This window comes from Scylla paramamosain, chromosome 8 (assembly GCF_035594125.1).
Source record: "Scylla paramamosain isolate STU-SP2022 chromosome 8, ASM3559412v1, whole genome shotgun sequence".
Taxonomy (NCBI): domain Eukaryota; kingdom Metazoa; phylum Arthropoda; class Malacostraca; order Decapoda; family Portunidae; genus Scylla; species Scylla paramamosain.
In genome coordinates, this window is record NC_087158.1 from 20769540 (window position 1) to 20787039 (window position 17500).

A 17500-nucleotide genomic window follows, 5' to 3' on the forward strand; every position below is an offset into this window, starting at 1 on the left:
AGCAACTCGTCAATCAGGGAGGCGGGTGGTGGTTATGGTGATGGCAGCGGTAGTTGTGGCGGTGGCGGTGGTGACGGTGGCGCCTCTCTTCAGCTGTGATTACCTCCGTCTTGATTTAATTGGCTCCTCACTGTTATTAGGAAGAGCCACGCTGCTGCCACAATGGCCGAGAACACCCAAGATCAGGTGGATGATTCACCGATAGCACTTCAGGCCACGTGGATGAGTCACCCACTACACCTCAAGACCAAGCGGATGTTTAGAGAGGAATATGAGGTTGGGTCACGCAGCTCAAGACTTTAAGGACAGCGTAAGATTTGAAATGCTGATGATTTACGAGAGATAAAAGAAAAGTGAATAGACTCAGAGCAGGACACTTTATCACTTCCAAGATTAGTTACAGATTTGTCCTCAATAGAGAGAGAGAGAGAGAGAGAGAGAGAGAGAGAGAGAGAGAGAGAGAGAGAGAGAGAGAGAGAGAGAGAGAGAGAGAGAGAGAGAGAGAGAGAGAGAGAGAGAGAGAGAGAGAGAGAGAGAGAATGATATATGTGAATAATTAATTCCTAATGTAACGATTTGATTAACTAATGTTTAATGTGTTGAGATTACATTACGTCCCAGATTGAGTAGCTAATGTCATAACTCAATATAGTAGCTTCAGGTGGAAAGGAAGAACTGCAATAGGGAAGAAAAATAGAGATGAAGCCAAATGTAGGAGGGAGAGGAGCACGAGGAGGAGGATACTGAAAGGCGGTGGTGTGTAATATTCGTACTTGTTTACCTTTAAAGCTGTACATGTATCGAAAAATATGCTCCAGTGAATATTCATCATAGCGCGCCCTTATAATGCATTTGTGGATGCGTGATGCGTCGCCGTCGGTGAAGGAAGCAACGCGTGAGTTCATTTGTGAGTAGCGGGTCCCGTTAAGATAAAATGTAATTAGAGAGAGAGAGAGAGAGAGAGAGAGAGAGAGAGAGAGAGAGAGAGAGAGAGAGAGAGAGAGAGAGAGAGAGAGAGAGAGTGGCACATTCGTAATATATTATCATCAAATTCAAATTCAAGTCAAGTGGAATTACAGATAACATGATTCGGAACACTAAAACATGTCAATGCAAAACAAGGACGCACCAGAATCATATCCAGGAAAACAAGAGAAAAAGAGCAGAGCATTATGGATTTGGGGACAACCTAAAGTTGAAGGTATTGTGGTCGTCATTAATATCAGGTAGCACGGACAGGTCATGTAATGTGATGAACTGATATCAGTAGAAGAGTTACATTGGATGATAGAGTGACGTGAAGCTAGGGCAGACAGCGAATGAGAAAGGTAACTGGAGTGTAATGGGGAATATATACATACATATATATATATATATATATATATATATATATATATATATATATATATATATATATATATATATATATATATATATATATATAGAGAGAGAGAGAGAGAGAGAGAGAGAGAGAGAGAGAGAGAGAGAGAGAGAGAGAGAGAGAGAGAGAGAGAGAGGAGGAGAGAGAGAGAGAGAGAGAAATTTCACAGAATTACACAAAAACTCGGAACATAGGGGCTCTGGTTCAGACTAGTTTGTATTTAAAACAGAGCAAACGCTATCAAATGCAATCACAATTAAAATAAACGTAGTTAGACGCAAACATAGTCAAAGAGCCAGCAGTATACCTGGTTATGCAGACTTCATCGAAAACCTTGCTGGGGAGATAACGGTCGAAGCTGTTTGGAAAGAACAAAAAATAAATGAATATATATATATATATATATATATATATATATATATATATATATATATATAATATATATATATATATATATATATATATATATATATATATATATATATGTATATATATATATATATATATATATATATATATATATATATATATATATATATATATATATATATATATATATATATATATATATATATATATATATATATATATATATATATATCTTTGTGTGTGTGTGTGTGTGTGTGTGTGTGTGTGTGTGTGTGTGTGTGGACGTTGCAGCACGAAAGATGAAAGGTTACTGTATTCCAAGAACGGTATTGGTACAGACGAATTTATTGCAGCTTAGACGTAGGAGTATCTGTGTTCATCATGATTCTACTTTGTTACTCGTCGTTCGTCATTATTAAGCCATAAAAAAAAAAAATCTTAAGCCGCTAAGGCAGCTCAAAACGCTCTACATGTTTTTTCCGGCTAACGACGGACCTGGAGAGGTAATGTTGTCGTGGCCGTCTCTCCTTAGAAGATTTATTATAGCTAGAGGGAATCCTTTCCGTGACACAGCTCTGGCCAGCATTTTAATATTATTGTGACCTTTGCAAGCGAGGCTACCACAGTTAATTTCTTATCTGTGGTTCTGTGGAAGTTCATGTATATGTGGATATAAAATTATATCAATTTTTTTTAATATATATATTTTTTTATTTTTAGGAAATTTTCTGGCTCATAAAGTACAACATTCTAATAGTTTTGTCCGCTTGGTGAATTTTATATCCGGCACAATTACAGCAACAAGATCTTTGACGCAGTGCACGCTTTTGACTTTCGCGCCGCACACTTCATGTTCAATTTTTTTCGCTTTTTTTTCACTTCAATTTTTTTTCGCTTCTTTTTTCTACTTGAGTATTGAACTTCTCTCTTTATATATATATATATATATATATATATATATATATATATATATATATATATATATATATATATATATATATATATATATATATATAATATATATATATATATATATATATATATATATATATACATTTGAAAGATGCCTCTTATCCATCAGACTACGATGAGACTTTGTGAAAGTCTTTCTCAAGATTTTCATTGTCATGGTCTAAAATTGAGGAGTTCCTGATTTTCGTATTGTCTACGGATTCTTGATGTCATGTATTTCGTAAGTGTACTGATTCCGGAACGAAGCCTCGTGAGACACACTGGTGGCTGTCGCACAGCGCGAGGCAGTTTCGTTCATTCAATTAATTTAAGTAATTGGCAACTTTTAATCCAGCTGTGGTCATTGCCTGATGTCCCGAGTTCTTTGGCTTTGTGCATTGACTCCGTGTGAGAAAGTTTATCAGATGTATTTTGAAAATCAAGGTATTGTGTTGTCGTGGACAGAAAGAGGATATTGCAACACTGGCAATTAAATAAACATTATTTTTATACTAAAGTCGTGGTGCGAGTCTCAGATCAGTGAGTGATATTCGAGGTAACTGGAACCTCTGTTTCTCTCGTGCTTTCAAACATTTAGCTGAGTAAAGTTGTCAAGTCTGTAAAATAAGTGAATATTTCTGTCAATTTCTTAAAGACTAGGGTGACATTTGCTCAGATAGCAAGGACTAAGTCTCGTCCCTGGGATTTTTAAGGTTGTTGACTATTTCGTTTTTATTTCTTTAGAAAAAAAAAAAAAAAAAAATAGATAACGTCTGGTCGTGGACTTTTCATATTAATAGTTGCGTACATTCTGGAGGGCTTCAGAAGTTATTTCAAGGTTTGTCAGTACACATTTGATCAATATTATATTTTTCATGGGTGCATTTGTATTGGCAAGCACATGTAGTTTCATTACTAATACCACCATTGTTATCATTACTGAGTTCAGGCGGGACATTGTGACTGACGGCCGCCGAGGCACTGCTTAACGTTTCATTAGTATTGACATCATTAGTGTTCATCCTGTCATCCGCAGTAATGGCACTCAAGACTGAACTGGAGTGTGCATCCAGTATTCTCGCCGTGTTTATCTGTCACAAAGTATCAACGCGTCCCCTGATGACTCGAAACACTTTTTGTTATTGACATGACTAAAGAATTAAATAAAAAGTGTTTTTTCCTACGATATTTTCATTCTATTTCAGTTTGTTTGCTTATATTTTCCATCTCGAAATCTAAGCTTGTTATAATCCGATGTTTTTATACGAATTCAAGCGCCGCTCTCATACGCTCATCTGAAGTATTTTTCATTTGAGGCAACCGTTTAATTGGCTCAAGATCTTGTTTTGTGGTGTGTAGTAAGTCATTGTTTTGATCTGTCCTACTAGTTTGTGATTGCACACAGGAAGATGTTTGCCAGCTGCAGCTTTATTCAGAGAGAGAGAGAGAGAGAGAGAGAGAGAGAGAGAGAGAGAGAGAGAGAGAGAGAGAGAGAGAGAGAGAGAGAGAGAGAGAGAGATGGTGGGGACAGATAAATGGAGACAGAAACAGATAAACAGACAGGCAGAAACATATAGATAGACAGATGGAGAGAGAGAGAGAGAGGAGAGAGAGAGAGAGAGAGAGGAGAGAGAGAGAGAGAGAGAGAGAGAGAGAGAGGAGAGAGAGAGAGAGAGAGAGAGAGAGAGAGCGGACAGGTGGGCAGGAGAAAGGGAGAATAATAAGTCACTTTTAATTCTGATTCTTGTCATTAGTTTCTTACATTAAAGAGACAAAATAATGGAAGTGCATGAAAAAAAAGGAGAAGTCTGAAAGAAAAATACGACAATGAAAAAAACAAAACAAAACAAAAAAAGTTCTTGGAAAGTAAGAGTTCGAGAGAGAGAGAGAGAGAGAGAGAGAGAGGGAGTTCGAGAGAGTTCGAGAGAGTTCGAGAGAGTTCGAGAGAGAGAGAGAGAGAGAGAGAGAGAGAGAGAGAGAGAGAGAGAATATGTGAAAATACATGGAGGATAACAGAAGAGAGAAGAAAATAAACAAACAAGTAGAAAGATAAATAAACACAGCGAAAGTAAATCATTAGTGGACGGGTGAGTGAAAGGATGTGGGTGATGCGAAGGAAGAGGAGCAGGAGGAGGAGGAGGAGGAGGAGGAGGAGAAGGAGAAGGAGGAAGGAGGAGGAGGAGGAGGAGGAGGAGGAGGAGGAGGAGGAAGAGGAGGAGGAGGAGGAGGAGGAGGAGGAGGAGGAGGAGGAGGAGGGAGGAGGAGGAGGAGAAGGAGAGAGGTCACTGTCAATATTGAACATCTTTAGGGTAAGGACACTAGAGGTCATGGGATCAATACACAGCTTCTTGATCCCTTCTTGGTTGAACCTCTCACCCCTCTCACCCCTCTCTCACCCTCTCTCACCCTCTCTCACCATTCATCCTCCAATCACCACTCCGTTCCTTTTCGCCTACAAATGCTTCACCTCACCCGGATCCTTCTTTTTCCTGCAGCACACGTCCTTAGCATCCTTCACCTCTGCCCCTCACCATCCTTCTCTCCTCTCCTCCATCGGACTTGCACGTTGACCAGTGTTGGGGTTGATCAGCTCTCCTCACCTGGTCTGCTTTGACTGACGTGACTAATGGCATGGAGGTAAAGTATCAACAAGTAAATCCAAACATCATTATTACTGCCATCGATACGGGAAGTGATTACATGAAGCTACATTGGAAAATAAACTCCCTGATCGCTTGTTTAGTGTCGTGGAAAGAAGTGCAGGAGTTAACAGAATCTTCACGTTTTCCTTTTTCTTCATTCCCTTATCTGGTGAACTGTAAAACTATCCACTTTACTTTTTATTATTTTTTTCATTCGTACGTACGACTTGAGCTGCTTCGAGAGGAATATCAAGGTGCTTTCCGGAACTGGATTGGCCTATCCATTCTGATCTTTCTTTCTGTCTCTCACCTTTTCTGGGAACGGCTGTTAAGCGGTTTTTTCTCCATTTTTCTTTTCTTTTTTTTTTTTTTTTTTGTGTGTCCTTGGCCAGGCTCCTGTGCACGTGAGAGAAGAAAATGAAGGAAGGAAGAAAGAAAACGTCCTGTGCGGCGTTTACTTTATATTGCAATCAGTGACCAGTTGCTTGATGAGCTTTTTTGGGGGCGACCTTTCCATGTGGGTCAACAGATGTTGCTGATGAGTCATCCATCAACGCCAAACCTCCATGTATAATCATCATTTTCCACTTCCCCATCACCACTCTCCCATCGCTCCTCCATCACCACCTCTCGGTCATCTGTCTGTCGTCCTCTCATCGTCCTTCCTTCGTTCATTCTTTCATCCTTCTTTGTCGGGGTCTGGCATTCTTCTGTCATTGCTGCCCTCAGTCCTCTCTCCTCGTTCCTCCATCCTCCTCTCATCGTTCTCACATCCTCCATTCCGTTCTTCTATTTCCCTCATTATTATCAAATTTCCCCGTGCGTGTTTTCCTTTATATATATATATATATATATATATATATATATATATATATATATATATATATATATATATATATATATATATATATTATATATATATATATTCCTTCTTGCCTCCCTTATCGTGCCTCTTTAGTGTGTGTGTGTGTGTGTGTGTGTGTGTGTGTGTGTGTGTGTTCACTCAAGCCATACACCTCACTGCACTTTTAATTTACTGGTAATTTGTATATTAATCTTAATTGCATGTTTCGCTCCCCTATGAATGCAATACTTAGAATACAGTATTGGCATATTCTAATTAATTAAGGCACACGCAATAAGCCAGTGTATAAATAGGTTTACATTCGTTTATTGCCTCGGGTCACGGTGTACGTGCATATTGGTTCACTTTTCATAAGCTAACGTTTGAGGTCAAGGAAACGCTCTGTGTGTGTGTGTGTGTGTGTGTGTGTGTGTGTGTGTGTAGTCACCAGGTATGCAGCCAGGTGTGTCTGGTCACCTGGCACACCTGCACGGACCCTTTCACGCTGCGCTGTGTACTCTTAAACTTAATTTACGAGACAAGTGTCGAACTATTTTTCTGTCCGCTTGAAACTCATTAATTTAGATTTTGTAAACGGATACTTTGGAGAGAGAGAGAGAGAGAGAGAGAGAGAGAGAGAGAGAGAGAGAGAGAGAGAGAGAGAGAGAGAGAGAGAGAGAGAGAGAGAGAGAGAGAGAGAGAGAGAGAGAGAGAGAGAGAGAACATTGTGGTACAAGTTGGGTGAAACCATTATCGTTAGGTGTAGTATATTGTTAAATGTCTTCACAGTTTGCTGCTCTTTTGTAAAACAAAACTATGTCTGGGAGTATTTTTAAGTGGCTGCTACGGTTAAAAACTAAAGATGAGGGAGAGGTGGCGCTGTACGTGTGTAAGCCTGATGGTCTTTGGATCTTTTCTTGTTTCGGTAACATGAAGAGAACAGTTGCAGCCCGTTTTCTAAGAAACACTTACTGTTCCCCCCAGAATTACATACACACGTACATAACCATAATAATAAAATTATATCCATGAATAAAGTTCGTAAAACAGCTTTGGAGAGGGAGAGGAGAGCATGTTTTGAGCAGACCGTCCTCAAGGCAGTGACTCAAGGTGTTGCGATGATTCCTTTGTAAGCATCACCAATCTCTTATCTCACTCATTGACAAACTCGAATATTTTTTCCTGTTCCCGTGTTTCCCCTACCTATGACTTGAACTGCTTCACGACACCTGAACTAAATTGGTCTGACCTTCAATCCCAATTTCCACAGCGTTAGCTGAGCGAGATCTTTTCCCATTTATATGCCCTTAGCCAGACTCCTTCATGCGTGAAAAGAAGAAGAAAAAAAAGAATACCATGAACGACACATTCTCAAAATTGATTCAGGGATAATTAAATGTTAGTATTATAATGCGCATCATATTCATTTCACATTGCTCCAATACTTTTTCTAGGTAGTAAGAGAGAGAGAGAGAGAGAGAGAGAGAGAGAGAGAGAGAGAGAGAGAGAGAGAGAGAGAGAGAGAGAGAGAGAGAGGCTATGCAAGAAAACAAATGTGCAATAACTTTTCAGTTCGTTATTTTATTGGTAGCTATCGACTGTGTAATTCAAATTTGATTAGTGAAAAATTATCACGCGAGTGTTGAGCAGATTTATTGCACAGGAGGATGAAGCGCTTTGCTGCGACCACAAGATGAATTATGAGCCACCACTGATATAATCAACCAGACGGAAAAAGAAAAACTGTTGAGTCCTCAGAATGCGATAAATTAACGCTGGGTTTAATTTAGGGTTATTAATGACTTGTTGGAAGAATCTATGTAGTTGGTAGACTATAAATTCACGTGTGTGTGTGTGTGTGTGTGTGTGTGTGTGTGTGTGTGTGTGTGTGTGTGTGTGTGTGTGTGTGTGCTCGCGCGAGTGAGTGATAGCCAGCCATTTGGTTACTTGAATGTGTGAAGGCGTTCTATGAATCTCGTCTCAGGTTCATGGGTATGGGTGTGTATCATTCCTGTCACTGAGTCATAACTTAAGGTGGAGCTCTTATGAACTGTTGCACACCTGAATTCCGAGTCCTGATGGATATCTGTGAGGAACTGGGAACCTGACAAAAGCACACTCCTGTTTTCCCTCAACTAGAATAACGTGAAAATCGTTTTTGTAAGTGTGTTCTTTAGTCTTGTTTTTGACGGTGAGGCGGGCGCGTGTGGGTGGTCGGTCGGTCGGTCTCCCTGAGGTTATTCATAGATCGGACTGTTGTAACGTCGGTTTTTACAGTTATAAATTTTCCCTGGGACATTGTGAAACTGACGAGGTTTTAAAAATATCGTCAGCTAAACAGAGGGTGATGGGCAGCGGCGGGGAGATAGAGCCTGCGGAGGGAAGGCTTCAGAAGGTGGCCTGACTAGTATATGTTCTGGGAGGGACATTATTATTAGCGAGAGAGAGAGAGAGAGAGAGAGAGAGAGAGAGAGAGAGAGAGAGAGAGAGAGAGAGAGAGAGAGAGAGAGAAATCACAATTTAGGGACAAGCGAGCATTGGAAAATTTGCCTCGAGATTATAAACTTCCCCAGTGGCCGCAGCTGCGTTTAGTTGACCAGGGTTTTCTTTTCATCACGAATTCTGGTTCGTGCCGAGGGGGCCTCACACATACTTTGTTGTGTCTTTGACCTATTCCGCGTTGCTCACTTCCGCTCCCTCTCCTCGCTACGCACATAAACTTTTCAACAACAACCTTTTCAACTCCACCATAACTGCGAAAGAAGGAGGAATGACTGAGGTGTTATTTAATCCTTGCGCTTCACTGTTGTAGCAGCTGAGTTCATCATATTTAGCTTCGTTTCATAATGTGTGAGGCATTTCCTGTTAAAGGTATTCGTGTGTTTTTCATATTGTAAGGGTATATTTTTATGACAAGTAAATTCATCAACAGCATCCGTGGCTCTCTTGTATTACTTTTGATTCCTGTTGATTTGTTTTAAAGACGATTCCGTGCCCTTATAAAGTACCTTGAGAGTGTGTGAACCGCTTCGCCTGAACACTCCTTCGTGCTGGGAGGCGGCGTCGTGCGTCAGAGTGGCTAGTGTTTACACGGTGATCCACTCCGGAATGAGGTGCCAACACTTGCTTCCCTCGTGATGGGATGGCGGCTTGGGGCAACAAGAGGGTGAACGTGCCAGTCCAGGGGTATGATGCATTGGGGAGAGAGAGAGAGAGAGAGAGAGAGAGAGAGAGAGAGAGAGAGAGATACAGATATCGCTACATATCACTGCGAATAGCCACGTTACAAAACCGGTATGGAATCTATAGAAATATTTCCTTCTTACCAGCGTAAAGAAAGGTCAGGCAACACAAAAACCAGTAATAATTCCCCATGAGGTCTACGTGTCTATTCCCAAGCTCCACTGTTGCCGAGGAATCACCTCCTACCATCCTTGCCCTGATGGTCAGTATCCATAAAAATGAATCTGCATCTTCCTTTATTCTTCCATTTGTAAATCTCTGTCCATTGAAAATGTGTTGAAAGATTTAATCTTTGATATTCGTGTTCTGTCCAATGTCCGTCACGTTACGTTCCCAGCCAGGTGATACACGAGGGCCATTAAAGGTCTTACTGCGTCCAACATCAATCAGCGACACACATTGGTGCAGCCAGTTGGACCTTGTTTACGACTGCCGTTAGTGGTACGTGATTTGGAGAAAGCATCGAAACTGACAGTTCTTGCTGCGACATTCCCGCGAGTTCAGCACCTATTTTGTGCCAGATGGACATAACTCATGCTTCACCACCGCCCGAATGTAGAAGTGTCGCTTGTTTCTCATTATTGTCACAGGTCCTCTGATTACCAGTGGCCAGCGCAGTTCATGGGAAGATACTGCTGACAAATCGAGCTGGAATTCTTTCCTGAAGTTTTCGTTGAGTCAAACATAAAAGAAGTGACTACGTCACCATTGGTTATAAAGAGACATACAATAACTCCGATGGCTTTCCAGGGCGTTGTATTCGACCATTAGGTGCATTATGCTCTTGGGCAGCAGTGTTAAATTGATATAGCTCTTACCAAAATCTGTCACCACCTGACTGGACGCTCGGTATGCATCATCACAGCTATCTGAGAGGCGTTCACACTGCTGTGGGGGCGACTGCGGTCCTTTTAGCCCCGCGTCCTAGAGGACTAATGTCTTACATTGTGAGATAAGACCAAGGAATCTTAAGACTTAAGCTTCCTTTTATCAGATTCTTCATTCTCCAGTAGCTGAAAACCAAGCGATCTGGGAACACAGCTGCAGTGAGCTGGTAAATGAGCATCCGAACAAAGGCAATTAACTCAGTCTTTCAAGTGCATCGGTGCTCATCCACCCTTTGCACATCGATGGATCGCTTTCCTCAGTTCAGGACATGACAGTACCTGCGGCTATGCTGAAAACACTGCAGATACGAGAGTTGTCTTCGGCCTTTGTAGAGAAATGTTGACTGCTTAAAACACACGCAGATTTTAACTTGGAACCCTGCCACCATCGGTAGAAATTGAAAATTAAAATCTGTGTTGAACGATATCCGAGCGATTTGATTAGGTTAAAGTGCTGCAGATATTTATATAAAAAAACAACAATAGCACTCACCATTGTTGCTATAACACACACACACACACACACACACACACGTAAGTGTGTTTCCACTCTTGCTATTTGATTTTTTCATACCTTTGAAACATTTCGGTGTTTTATGAATCTTTCTGAGTTGCTTCAGCTTTATCTCGTTGAAGTATCGAACAGGTCCAAAAGAGACGCGAAGCAACGCGAATCACTGAAGCCAGAGTTGCCGGCGTGTCGTGAGATGTGCTTGTGTGTGGGATTCTGTGCTGTCTCGAACACTTCCATGAGGTCAAGGTGAAGCATGCCAGCAGAAGCCCTGCCCGAGGCGCGTCTCAGCGATATGATGACTACCTAATGAATGTCTTTGGACGTGCATTCGTGGTGAGTAATTTGAAAAGTCGCAGTGAGTCTCTTGCCAGTCAACCTAGTGGCTCTATTGGGCTGGGGTGCTTCAGAACTGCCAGATGTAATGTATGTAATACTTTTTTTTATTTATATACTTTTATTTCATCAGACTATTTATCTGTTGACCTCTTCACTCTTATTAAGTAAAACAAATAGTGTTCGAAATAGAAAGTTTTGGGACTTAGGGACACGAAAATCAGTGTGAGTGATGGTGATGGTGGTGGCGGTAGCCAGTGTGGCCACGTGCCTCGCTTCCACCACACATCCAGGAGCAGGACCCATCATGCTTTGAAAACTTTCCCTGACATATTAAAAATGGTCTTTGCATACTTTACCATAAAATTGCTGTCAGGATCGCAGTTACTTGAACACTTTCGTTTTCCTTATCGCTGCCGCATCCATCGTTGCTCGATCCTCTCCACCAATCAGCACCACTCTGATACTACCATTTCTACTCCGTGTCGCCCCACCTCTACCACCAGTATCATAATATCGACACGAAACACACACACACACACACACACACACACACACACACACACACACTTTTACGTAGAACCTTATTTATAAACGAAGGGTAAACACAAAGCAACGCGTCAATGCTCGCTGCGTGGTAGTATTGGCCACGTTCAGGGCACGCGAGGTAGTCCAAACCTTGCAGATCGTACTTTTGTGTTGAATTCTTGTTGATCTGCATTTGATCCTGCTGGATCTAGAGATCAGACATATTCTTTAAACTGTGGACGGAAAGCAGAAAAAAATAGAGCCCTGGTGTGTGTGTGTGTGTGTGTGTGTGTGTGTGTGTGTGTGTGTGTGTGTGTGTGTGTGTGTGTGTGTTTTAATTAACGGTTTATTAATAACTTGTAGTATTATCTGGCTTGAAGCTTTCATTTTGTTGTGAGGCAATAAAACCCTAATTCTGTTTGAGGTGAAAGAAATTTTACTGGTGTGTGTGTGTGTGTGTGTGTGTGTGTGTGTGTGTGTGTGTGTGTGTGTGTGTGTGTGTGTGTGTGCGCGCGCGCGCTGCATTGTAAATACAGTTAGGCGTTGTTTTCATGACGTCTTTGCGCAAATGGCTTTGCAGGAAACATAATGAGACATTGTTTCAGACTGTTTGCGGGACCAGCCCACAGTTGCAAACCACATCGTCATTTTCATTCACACTTTTGCTTCGTTAGTAACCCTTTCACCAGTAGCCTCCCTAATGGTGTTAGCAAATATCAGGTAGAAATTTAATCTTCTTAAAACTCAAAAGATTATGTGGGCTGATTTGCTCCCTGCTGGTAAACTGAAAATAGAGATGAAGACCTTGTTTAATCTGCTTTTTGTTCCTAGACTTTTGTCAAACCTACAAGTCAGAAGTCGCTGATCAGCTTCTATTTAATTATCATGTTTGTAAGAGCAGAATCAAGCGCTTTTAATGAGACGCTGTATATTTCCTTAGAAAAAAAGTAATGTCACAAATATTCCTGTTCCCTGTAGTCATAATTAAAGTCACAGTTTAGTAAACTTAAATGCGACTGAGAGAAAGAACATTATTTGGTTGTGTTAGACGTAAATCTCCATTAGATATAGAAGCTTTGTTCACAGACGCTTCTATTTCCCACAACACAGGCAACCTCCCACACCTTGCCGTCTCAAAAGTAAAGGTGAGACAGAGTTACTCAGGTGGATGCCCAGGAGGCACTGGGGAGGTGTAACGTTAGTCACCACCTGTTGAGTGGTTTAGCGTCACCGAGCTCTTCCACAGCTGCTTCCTCTGAATGATGTGGACATTGCCGTGGAAGTTCGCGACACTCGTGACCGTCAGTGAAAAGACTGACTTATCTGCTGGTGGTGGTGTCCCAAAGATGATGGTCATTTTATATGCATTTTTGTCATTATTTTGTGATTAATTTTGATTATTAAGCTTGCGTAAATTACCGTCTTCCTGTTTCTTTTCTAATTTTCATAAAATTTCCGAATTTATTTTCCCACAGGGAACGAATGAATTGATAAACAGCACACACACACACACACACACACACACACACACACACACACACACACACACACACACACACACACACACACACACACACACACACTATCTTGCTGTATGCCGTAGACGTTTAATAATTCGTTTAAACATGACACAAATACCACACATGTAGTCAAAACTGGGATTCTTACCAAGTGGTAGCACTCATAAAGATAGAGAGAGAGAGAGAGAGAGAGAGAGAGAGAGAGAGAGAGAGAGAGAGAGAGAGAGAGAGAGAGAGAGAGAGAGAGAGAGAGAGAGAGAGAGAGAGAGAGAGAGAGAGAGAGAGAGACTTTACGGATGTGCATTTAATTACCAACCACTTCCTTCGTTCAAAATGTATGTATTGCATCGTGAGCTTAATCGAATTTTCTTTTTCTTTTTGTGGGGGCTTTTGTAGAGACCTTGGTACTAAAACTTTAAAGAGTTTTCGTTGTGGTAAACTTCAAACTATCGCCGCGTGTACCACCGGAAGCGAGATTACGTTAAGGACAGAACTAGGGAAGGGGAATCTGATACTTTGTTGTTGTTGTTGTTGTTGTTGTTGATTTTTTGCTGTTTTCTTCCTCTTTCTCTTCCTCCTTCTTTTCCTCCTTTTCTTCTCCTCGTCCTCGTCCTCCTCCTCGTCCTCCTCCTCCTCCTCCACCTCCTCCTCCTCCTCCTCCTCCTCCTCCTCCTCCTCCTCCTCCTCCTCCTCCTTCGTCTTCTTCTTCTTCTTCTTCTTCTTCTTCTTCTTCTTCTTCTTCTTCTTCTTCTTCTTCTTCTTCTTCTTCTTCTTCTTCTTCTTCTTCCAAATCAACTTTAACTTCTTCTTCTTCTTCTCCTTCCAAATCAACTTTAATTTTGTTTATTCTTCTCTTTAACATTGACATTTTTCTTTTAGTTTTCTTTATTTCTTTATTTTTGTTTTATTTTTAGCTTTATTTTGAAGTTTCCTCGTTCAGTCCCACTCTCAGAAGTGAATTAGTTGTGTTGGGAAGTATGCGAGTGTGTTGCTGGTAGATCATTTGATATATTTTTGTGTCATTCGGTTTAGTTGATTCCTTCTCTCTCGCTCGGGGTGTCAGTGAAATATATATGTGTGGAAGTCTTTCTTCGATAAAAACTGAACGATACTGACATTTTGACTTGTTAAGGATTCATTATGTTGTGTGTGTGTGTGTGTGTGTGTGTGTGTGTGTGTGTGTGTGTGTGTGTAGTGAGAGAGAGAGAGAGAGAGAGAGAGAGAGAGAGAGAGAGAGAGAGAGAGAGAGAGAGAGAGAGAGAGAGAGAGAATCCTTCATCACACTGAAAACTATATACTGCTTTCTCTCTCTCTCTCTCTCTCTCTCTCTCTCTCTCTCTCTCTCTCTCTACCGATACTGATATTTTTTTCTTGTTCTGGAGTTATGTTGTGGAGAGAAAGAGAGAGAGAGAGAGAGAGAGAGAGAGAGAGAGAGAGAGAGAGAGAGAGAGAGAGAGAGAGAGAGAGAGAGAGAGAGAGAGAGAGCGCTCTTCTGCACTGAAACTATTCTCTCTCTCTCTCTCTCTCTCTCTCTCTCTCTCTCTCTCTCTCTCTCTCTCCGTCTGTCTGTCTGTCTGTCTGTCTGTCTGTCTGTCTGTCTGTCTGTCTGTCTCTTGTGCGCCAGCATTCGCCTCGCGCGTCACCAACTAGGTCATAAAGAACCCCTGAGAGGATTCTTTAATTATGATGGTGTTCCCCGCCTATCCTGTGTCTTAGGGCTGAATATAGACTCCAGCCAGGTTACCTCGATAAGACTCATCGCTTTTGTTCATCGTTTTTTCCTCATGCTCGGTAGAAGCTGTTCATTGCGTGTTGTGGGAGTGTGTTTTCTCTGAATTAGGACACGTTAGCTTGATGAGTCTTACTGTCGATCCGTTATCTTGAAAGTATATGAGCACTCTGCGTAGGACTACTAATGCGAGATGCGTGTTTGGTACTTGTGTCATTTTACTCTGGTAATTAAAGAGCGTAGATGTTCAGTGTCATATCAGAATCTCTCTTCCTTGTAGTAATAAAACTGTACAACCAACTGGTATTAAGTCCATGAACTCAAAATGATGTGCGTATGTCTAGTTTAATTGTTGAAAAAGAAAAAAAAACTAGATCATGCGTTTATGTTTGTGTCCTGTCTGGTTTGTTCTGTGTAACCTGGCACGATGAAGCATATCACTGCATCGAAACATAACATTCTTTGTATGTTTATCGGTAATCAAACAATTTTTATGTGCCTGTCAGAGGCACTGATGCGGAAAGAAATGCTTTATTTATCACACACACACACACACACACACACACACACACACACACACACACACACACACACACACACACACACACACACACACACACACACACAAAGAAAACGTCACTCATCATGAGTGAGTGAGTGCAATGAAATCTCAGCCACACCTCGACAAGGCGCTACAACACCTCTCGTCTTACCTGCATTCACACATACTCGGACGCCTCGCCGTTGACAAGGGGCTGCGCAGCTTGGTCAGGAGTGTCGCCGTTGGTGTGGGACACGAAGGTGGTCATCGGGTGTGTCTCCACAGTGGCCGGGATCACAGTCCTGTTTGGTACTTCTTTGTTAGCTGACAGTTGCCGGTTGACAGATCTAACCGAGGCCTCGCCGGCGCCAGGCTGTAGAAGCGTCTCCTGTGTGTCATTGCCGTTGCAGGTCCTCTCTGATCGCCACTGGCCAACGCGGTCCGTGGAAGGAGGCTGCTGGAAGCATGGCAATACGAGTTGGAATTCTTTGCGGAAGTTTTCGTTGAGCCAAGCGTAAAGGAAAGGGTTGTAGCAGGTGGAGGACATCGCCACCACGTGGGTTATAAAGAAGCACAGGTTGTAGTAGCTCCAGGTGCTTGCTGGGGCGTAGTAGTCGCCCACCAGGTGCACCACGTTCATGGGCAGCCACGACACGCCGAAGATCGTCACCATCGCAATGAGCATCCTGTTGGTGCGTCGCTTCCTCTCCCGATCCGCTTCCTCCTGCTTAGAGCTCTTGCTGCCTGGCTTTGCTCGCACGCGCTCGTTCATGCGATTAGAGATCTTGCCATAACAGATGAGAATAATGATGAAAGGAACAACAAACTGCATGATGGCCGTGAAGCCGCTGAACACCTGCCTGATGAACTCGGATGGCCAGAGTTCCTCGCAGTATGAGCGGTCCTGGTATTCCACCATGCCCATGTAGAAGGCATAGGGAAGCGTGGCCGAGATAGAGAACAACCAGATGCTGATGATAATCATGTAGCAGACGGGGAGGCTGAGGCGAGGCCGGAACGGATAAATTATCACGAAGAAGCGGTCGATGGCGATGGACATGAGTGTGAGGGTAGACACGTAGACACTGGTGCCTTGAGCCATGGTGACCAGGTGGCACAGCAGCCGTCCGAACATCCACTCGCCCATGAAGGTGTAGAAGGGCGTGAAGGGCACGGCCAGCACGCACAACAGGATGTCAGCCAGGGCCAGGTTGGTGATAAAGTAATTTGTGACGTTCTGCATGTGCTTATTCCGGAACACCACGTAACACACAAGGCAGTTTCCGAATACACCCAACATGAAGATGGTTAAATATTCAATATAAAAAATAGCTTGAGTTGTGGGATAAGAAAGGATGTCGCTGTCTCTTGGGCTTGAGTTGGTCCACGACAAAGAGCCGTTGGCGTCCAGGATGGTGTTTAGTGAGGTGAGGCCTGTCTCCAGGCGCCATGTGCTGTTGAGTTCCTCAGCTTCCAGATCCACTGAGCCGTTCATGGTGGCCAGCCGGAGAGTCGGGCTCAAGCTAGTGGCGGGTAAGGTGCTCGAGCCCATCATGACCGCGTGTTGACTGTTTGCCCAAATGTCACATTTTACAGCGGTTAGCACTTGTCTCTACGCGCAGACCACTGTCACGGGACAGTACCCGCGGGACAAGCATTACTTGAGACGTCACAGTACCCGCACTGGCGATCGACGCAACAGGTGTTTTCTCCAGCAGCAAAGGTTTGCGATTTGCTTATGAACATGGAAACCGCGAGCAGTACTCAAGGTGTATCTACACTGTCCGGATGTCTGCTTTATAACTTTGTTCTCTGAGCGTCCGGTGGAAAGAATAGTTCACCTACAAGGGTTAACAGACGAGTGCCACGACGACGTCTCTCCCCGACCCTGTCTCGCGGGCAACTGAGGGCTTGTGGCGGCCACCGCCAGCAGAGTGCTCACGTTCTCGCGCCGCGGCTGCCGCAGATGCTGCTCCATTTAGAGCGTCGAAACATTTAATAAATGAGGATCTCGCGAC

The 17500-nt window shown here is 42.7% G+C and overlaps 1 protein-coding gene across 3 annotated transcripts in view; it reads right to left on the bottom strand.

Moving 5' to 3' along the window:
* LOC135102939 (prolactin-releasing peptide receptor-like) overlaps window positions 1-17500 on the bottom strand; it is a 95350-nt gene that overhangs the window by 77806 nt on the left and 44 nt on the right. The window contains exons 1-2 of one of the 3 annotated variants that reach the window (XR_010269870.1): window positions 15655-17500; window positions 1689-1739 (exon numbers count right to left, since the gene is read on the bottom strand). The exon at window positions 15655-17500 is cut by the window's right edge and continues 44 nt beyond it. Coding sequence is in view for 2 of the 3 variants with exons in the window: in XM_064008648.1 (XP_063864718.1) it covers window positions 15661-17037 (1377 nt within the window). In the remaining variant the exon portion in view is untranslated. Of the gene's footprint in view, window positions 1-1594; window positions 1740-15654 lie in introns of those variants that run through there. The other 2 variants (XM_064008649.1, XM_064008648.1) reach the window with 2 other exon arrangements.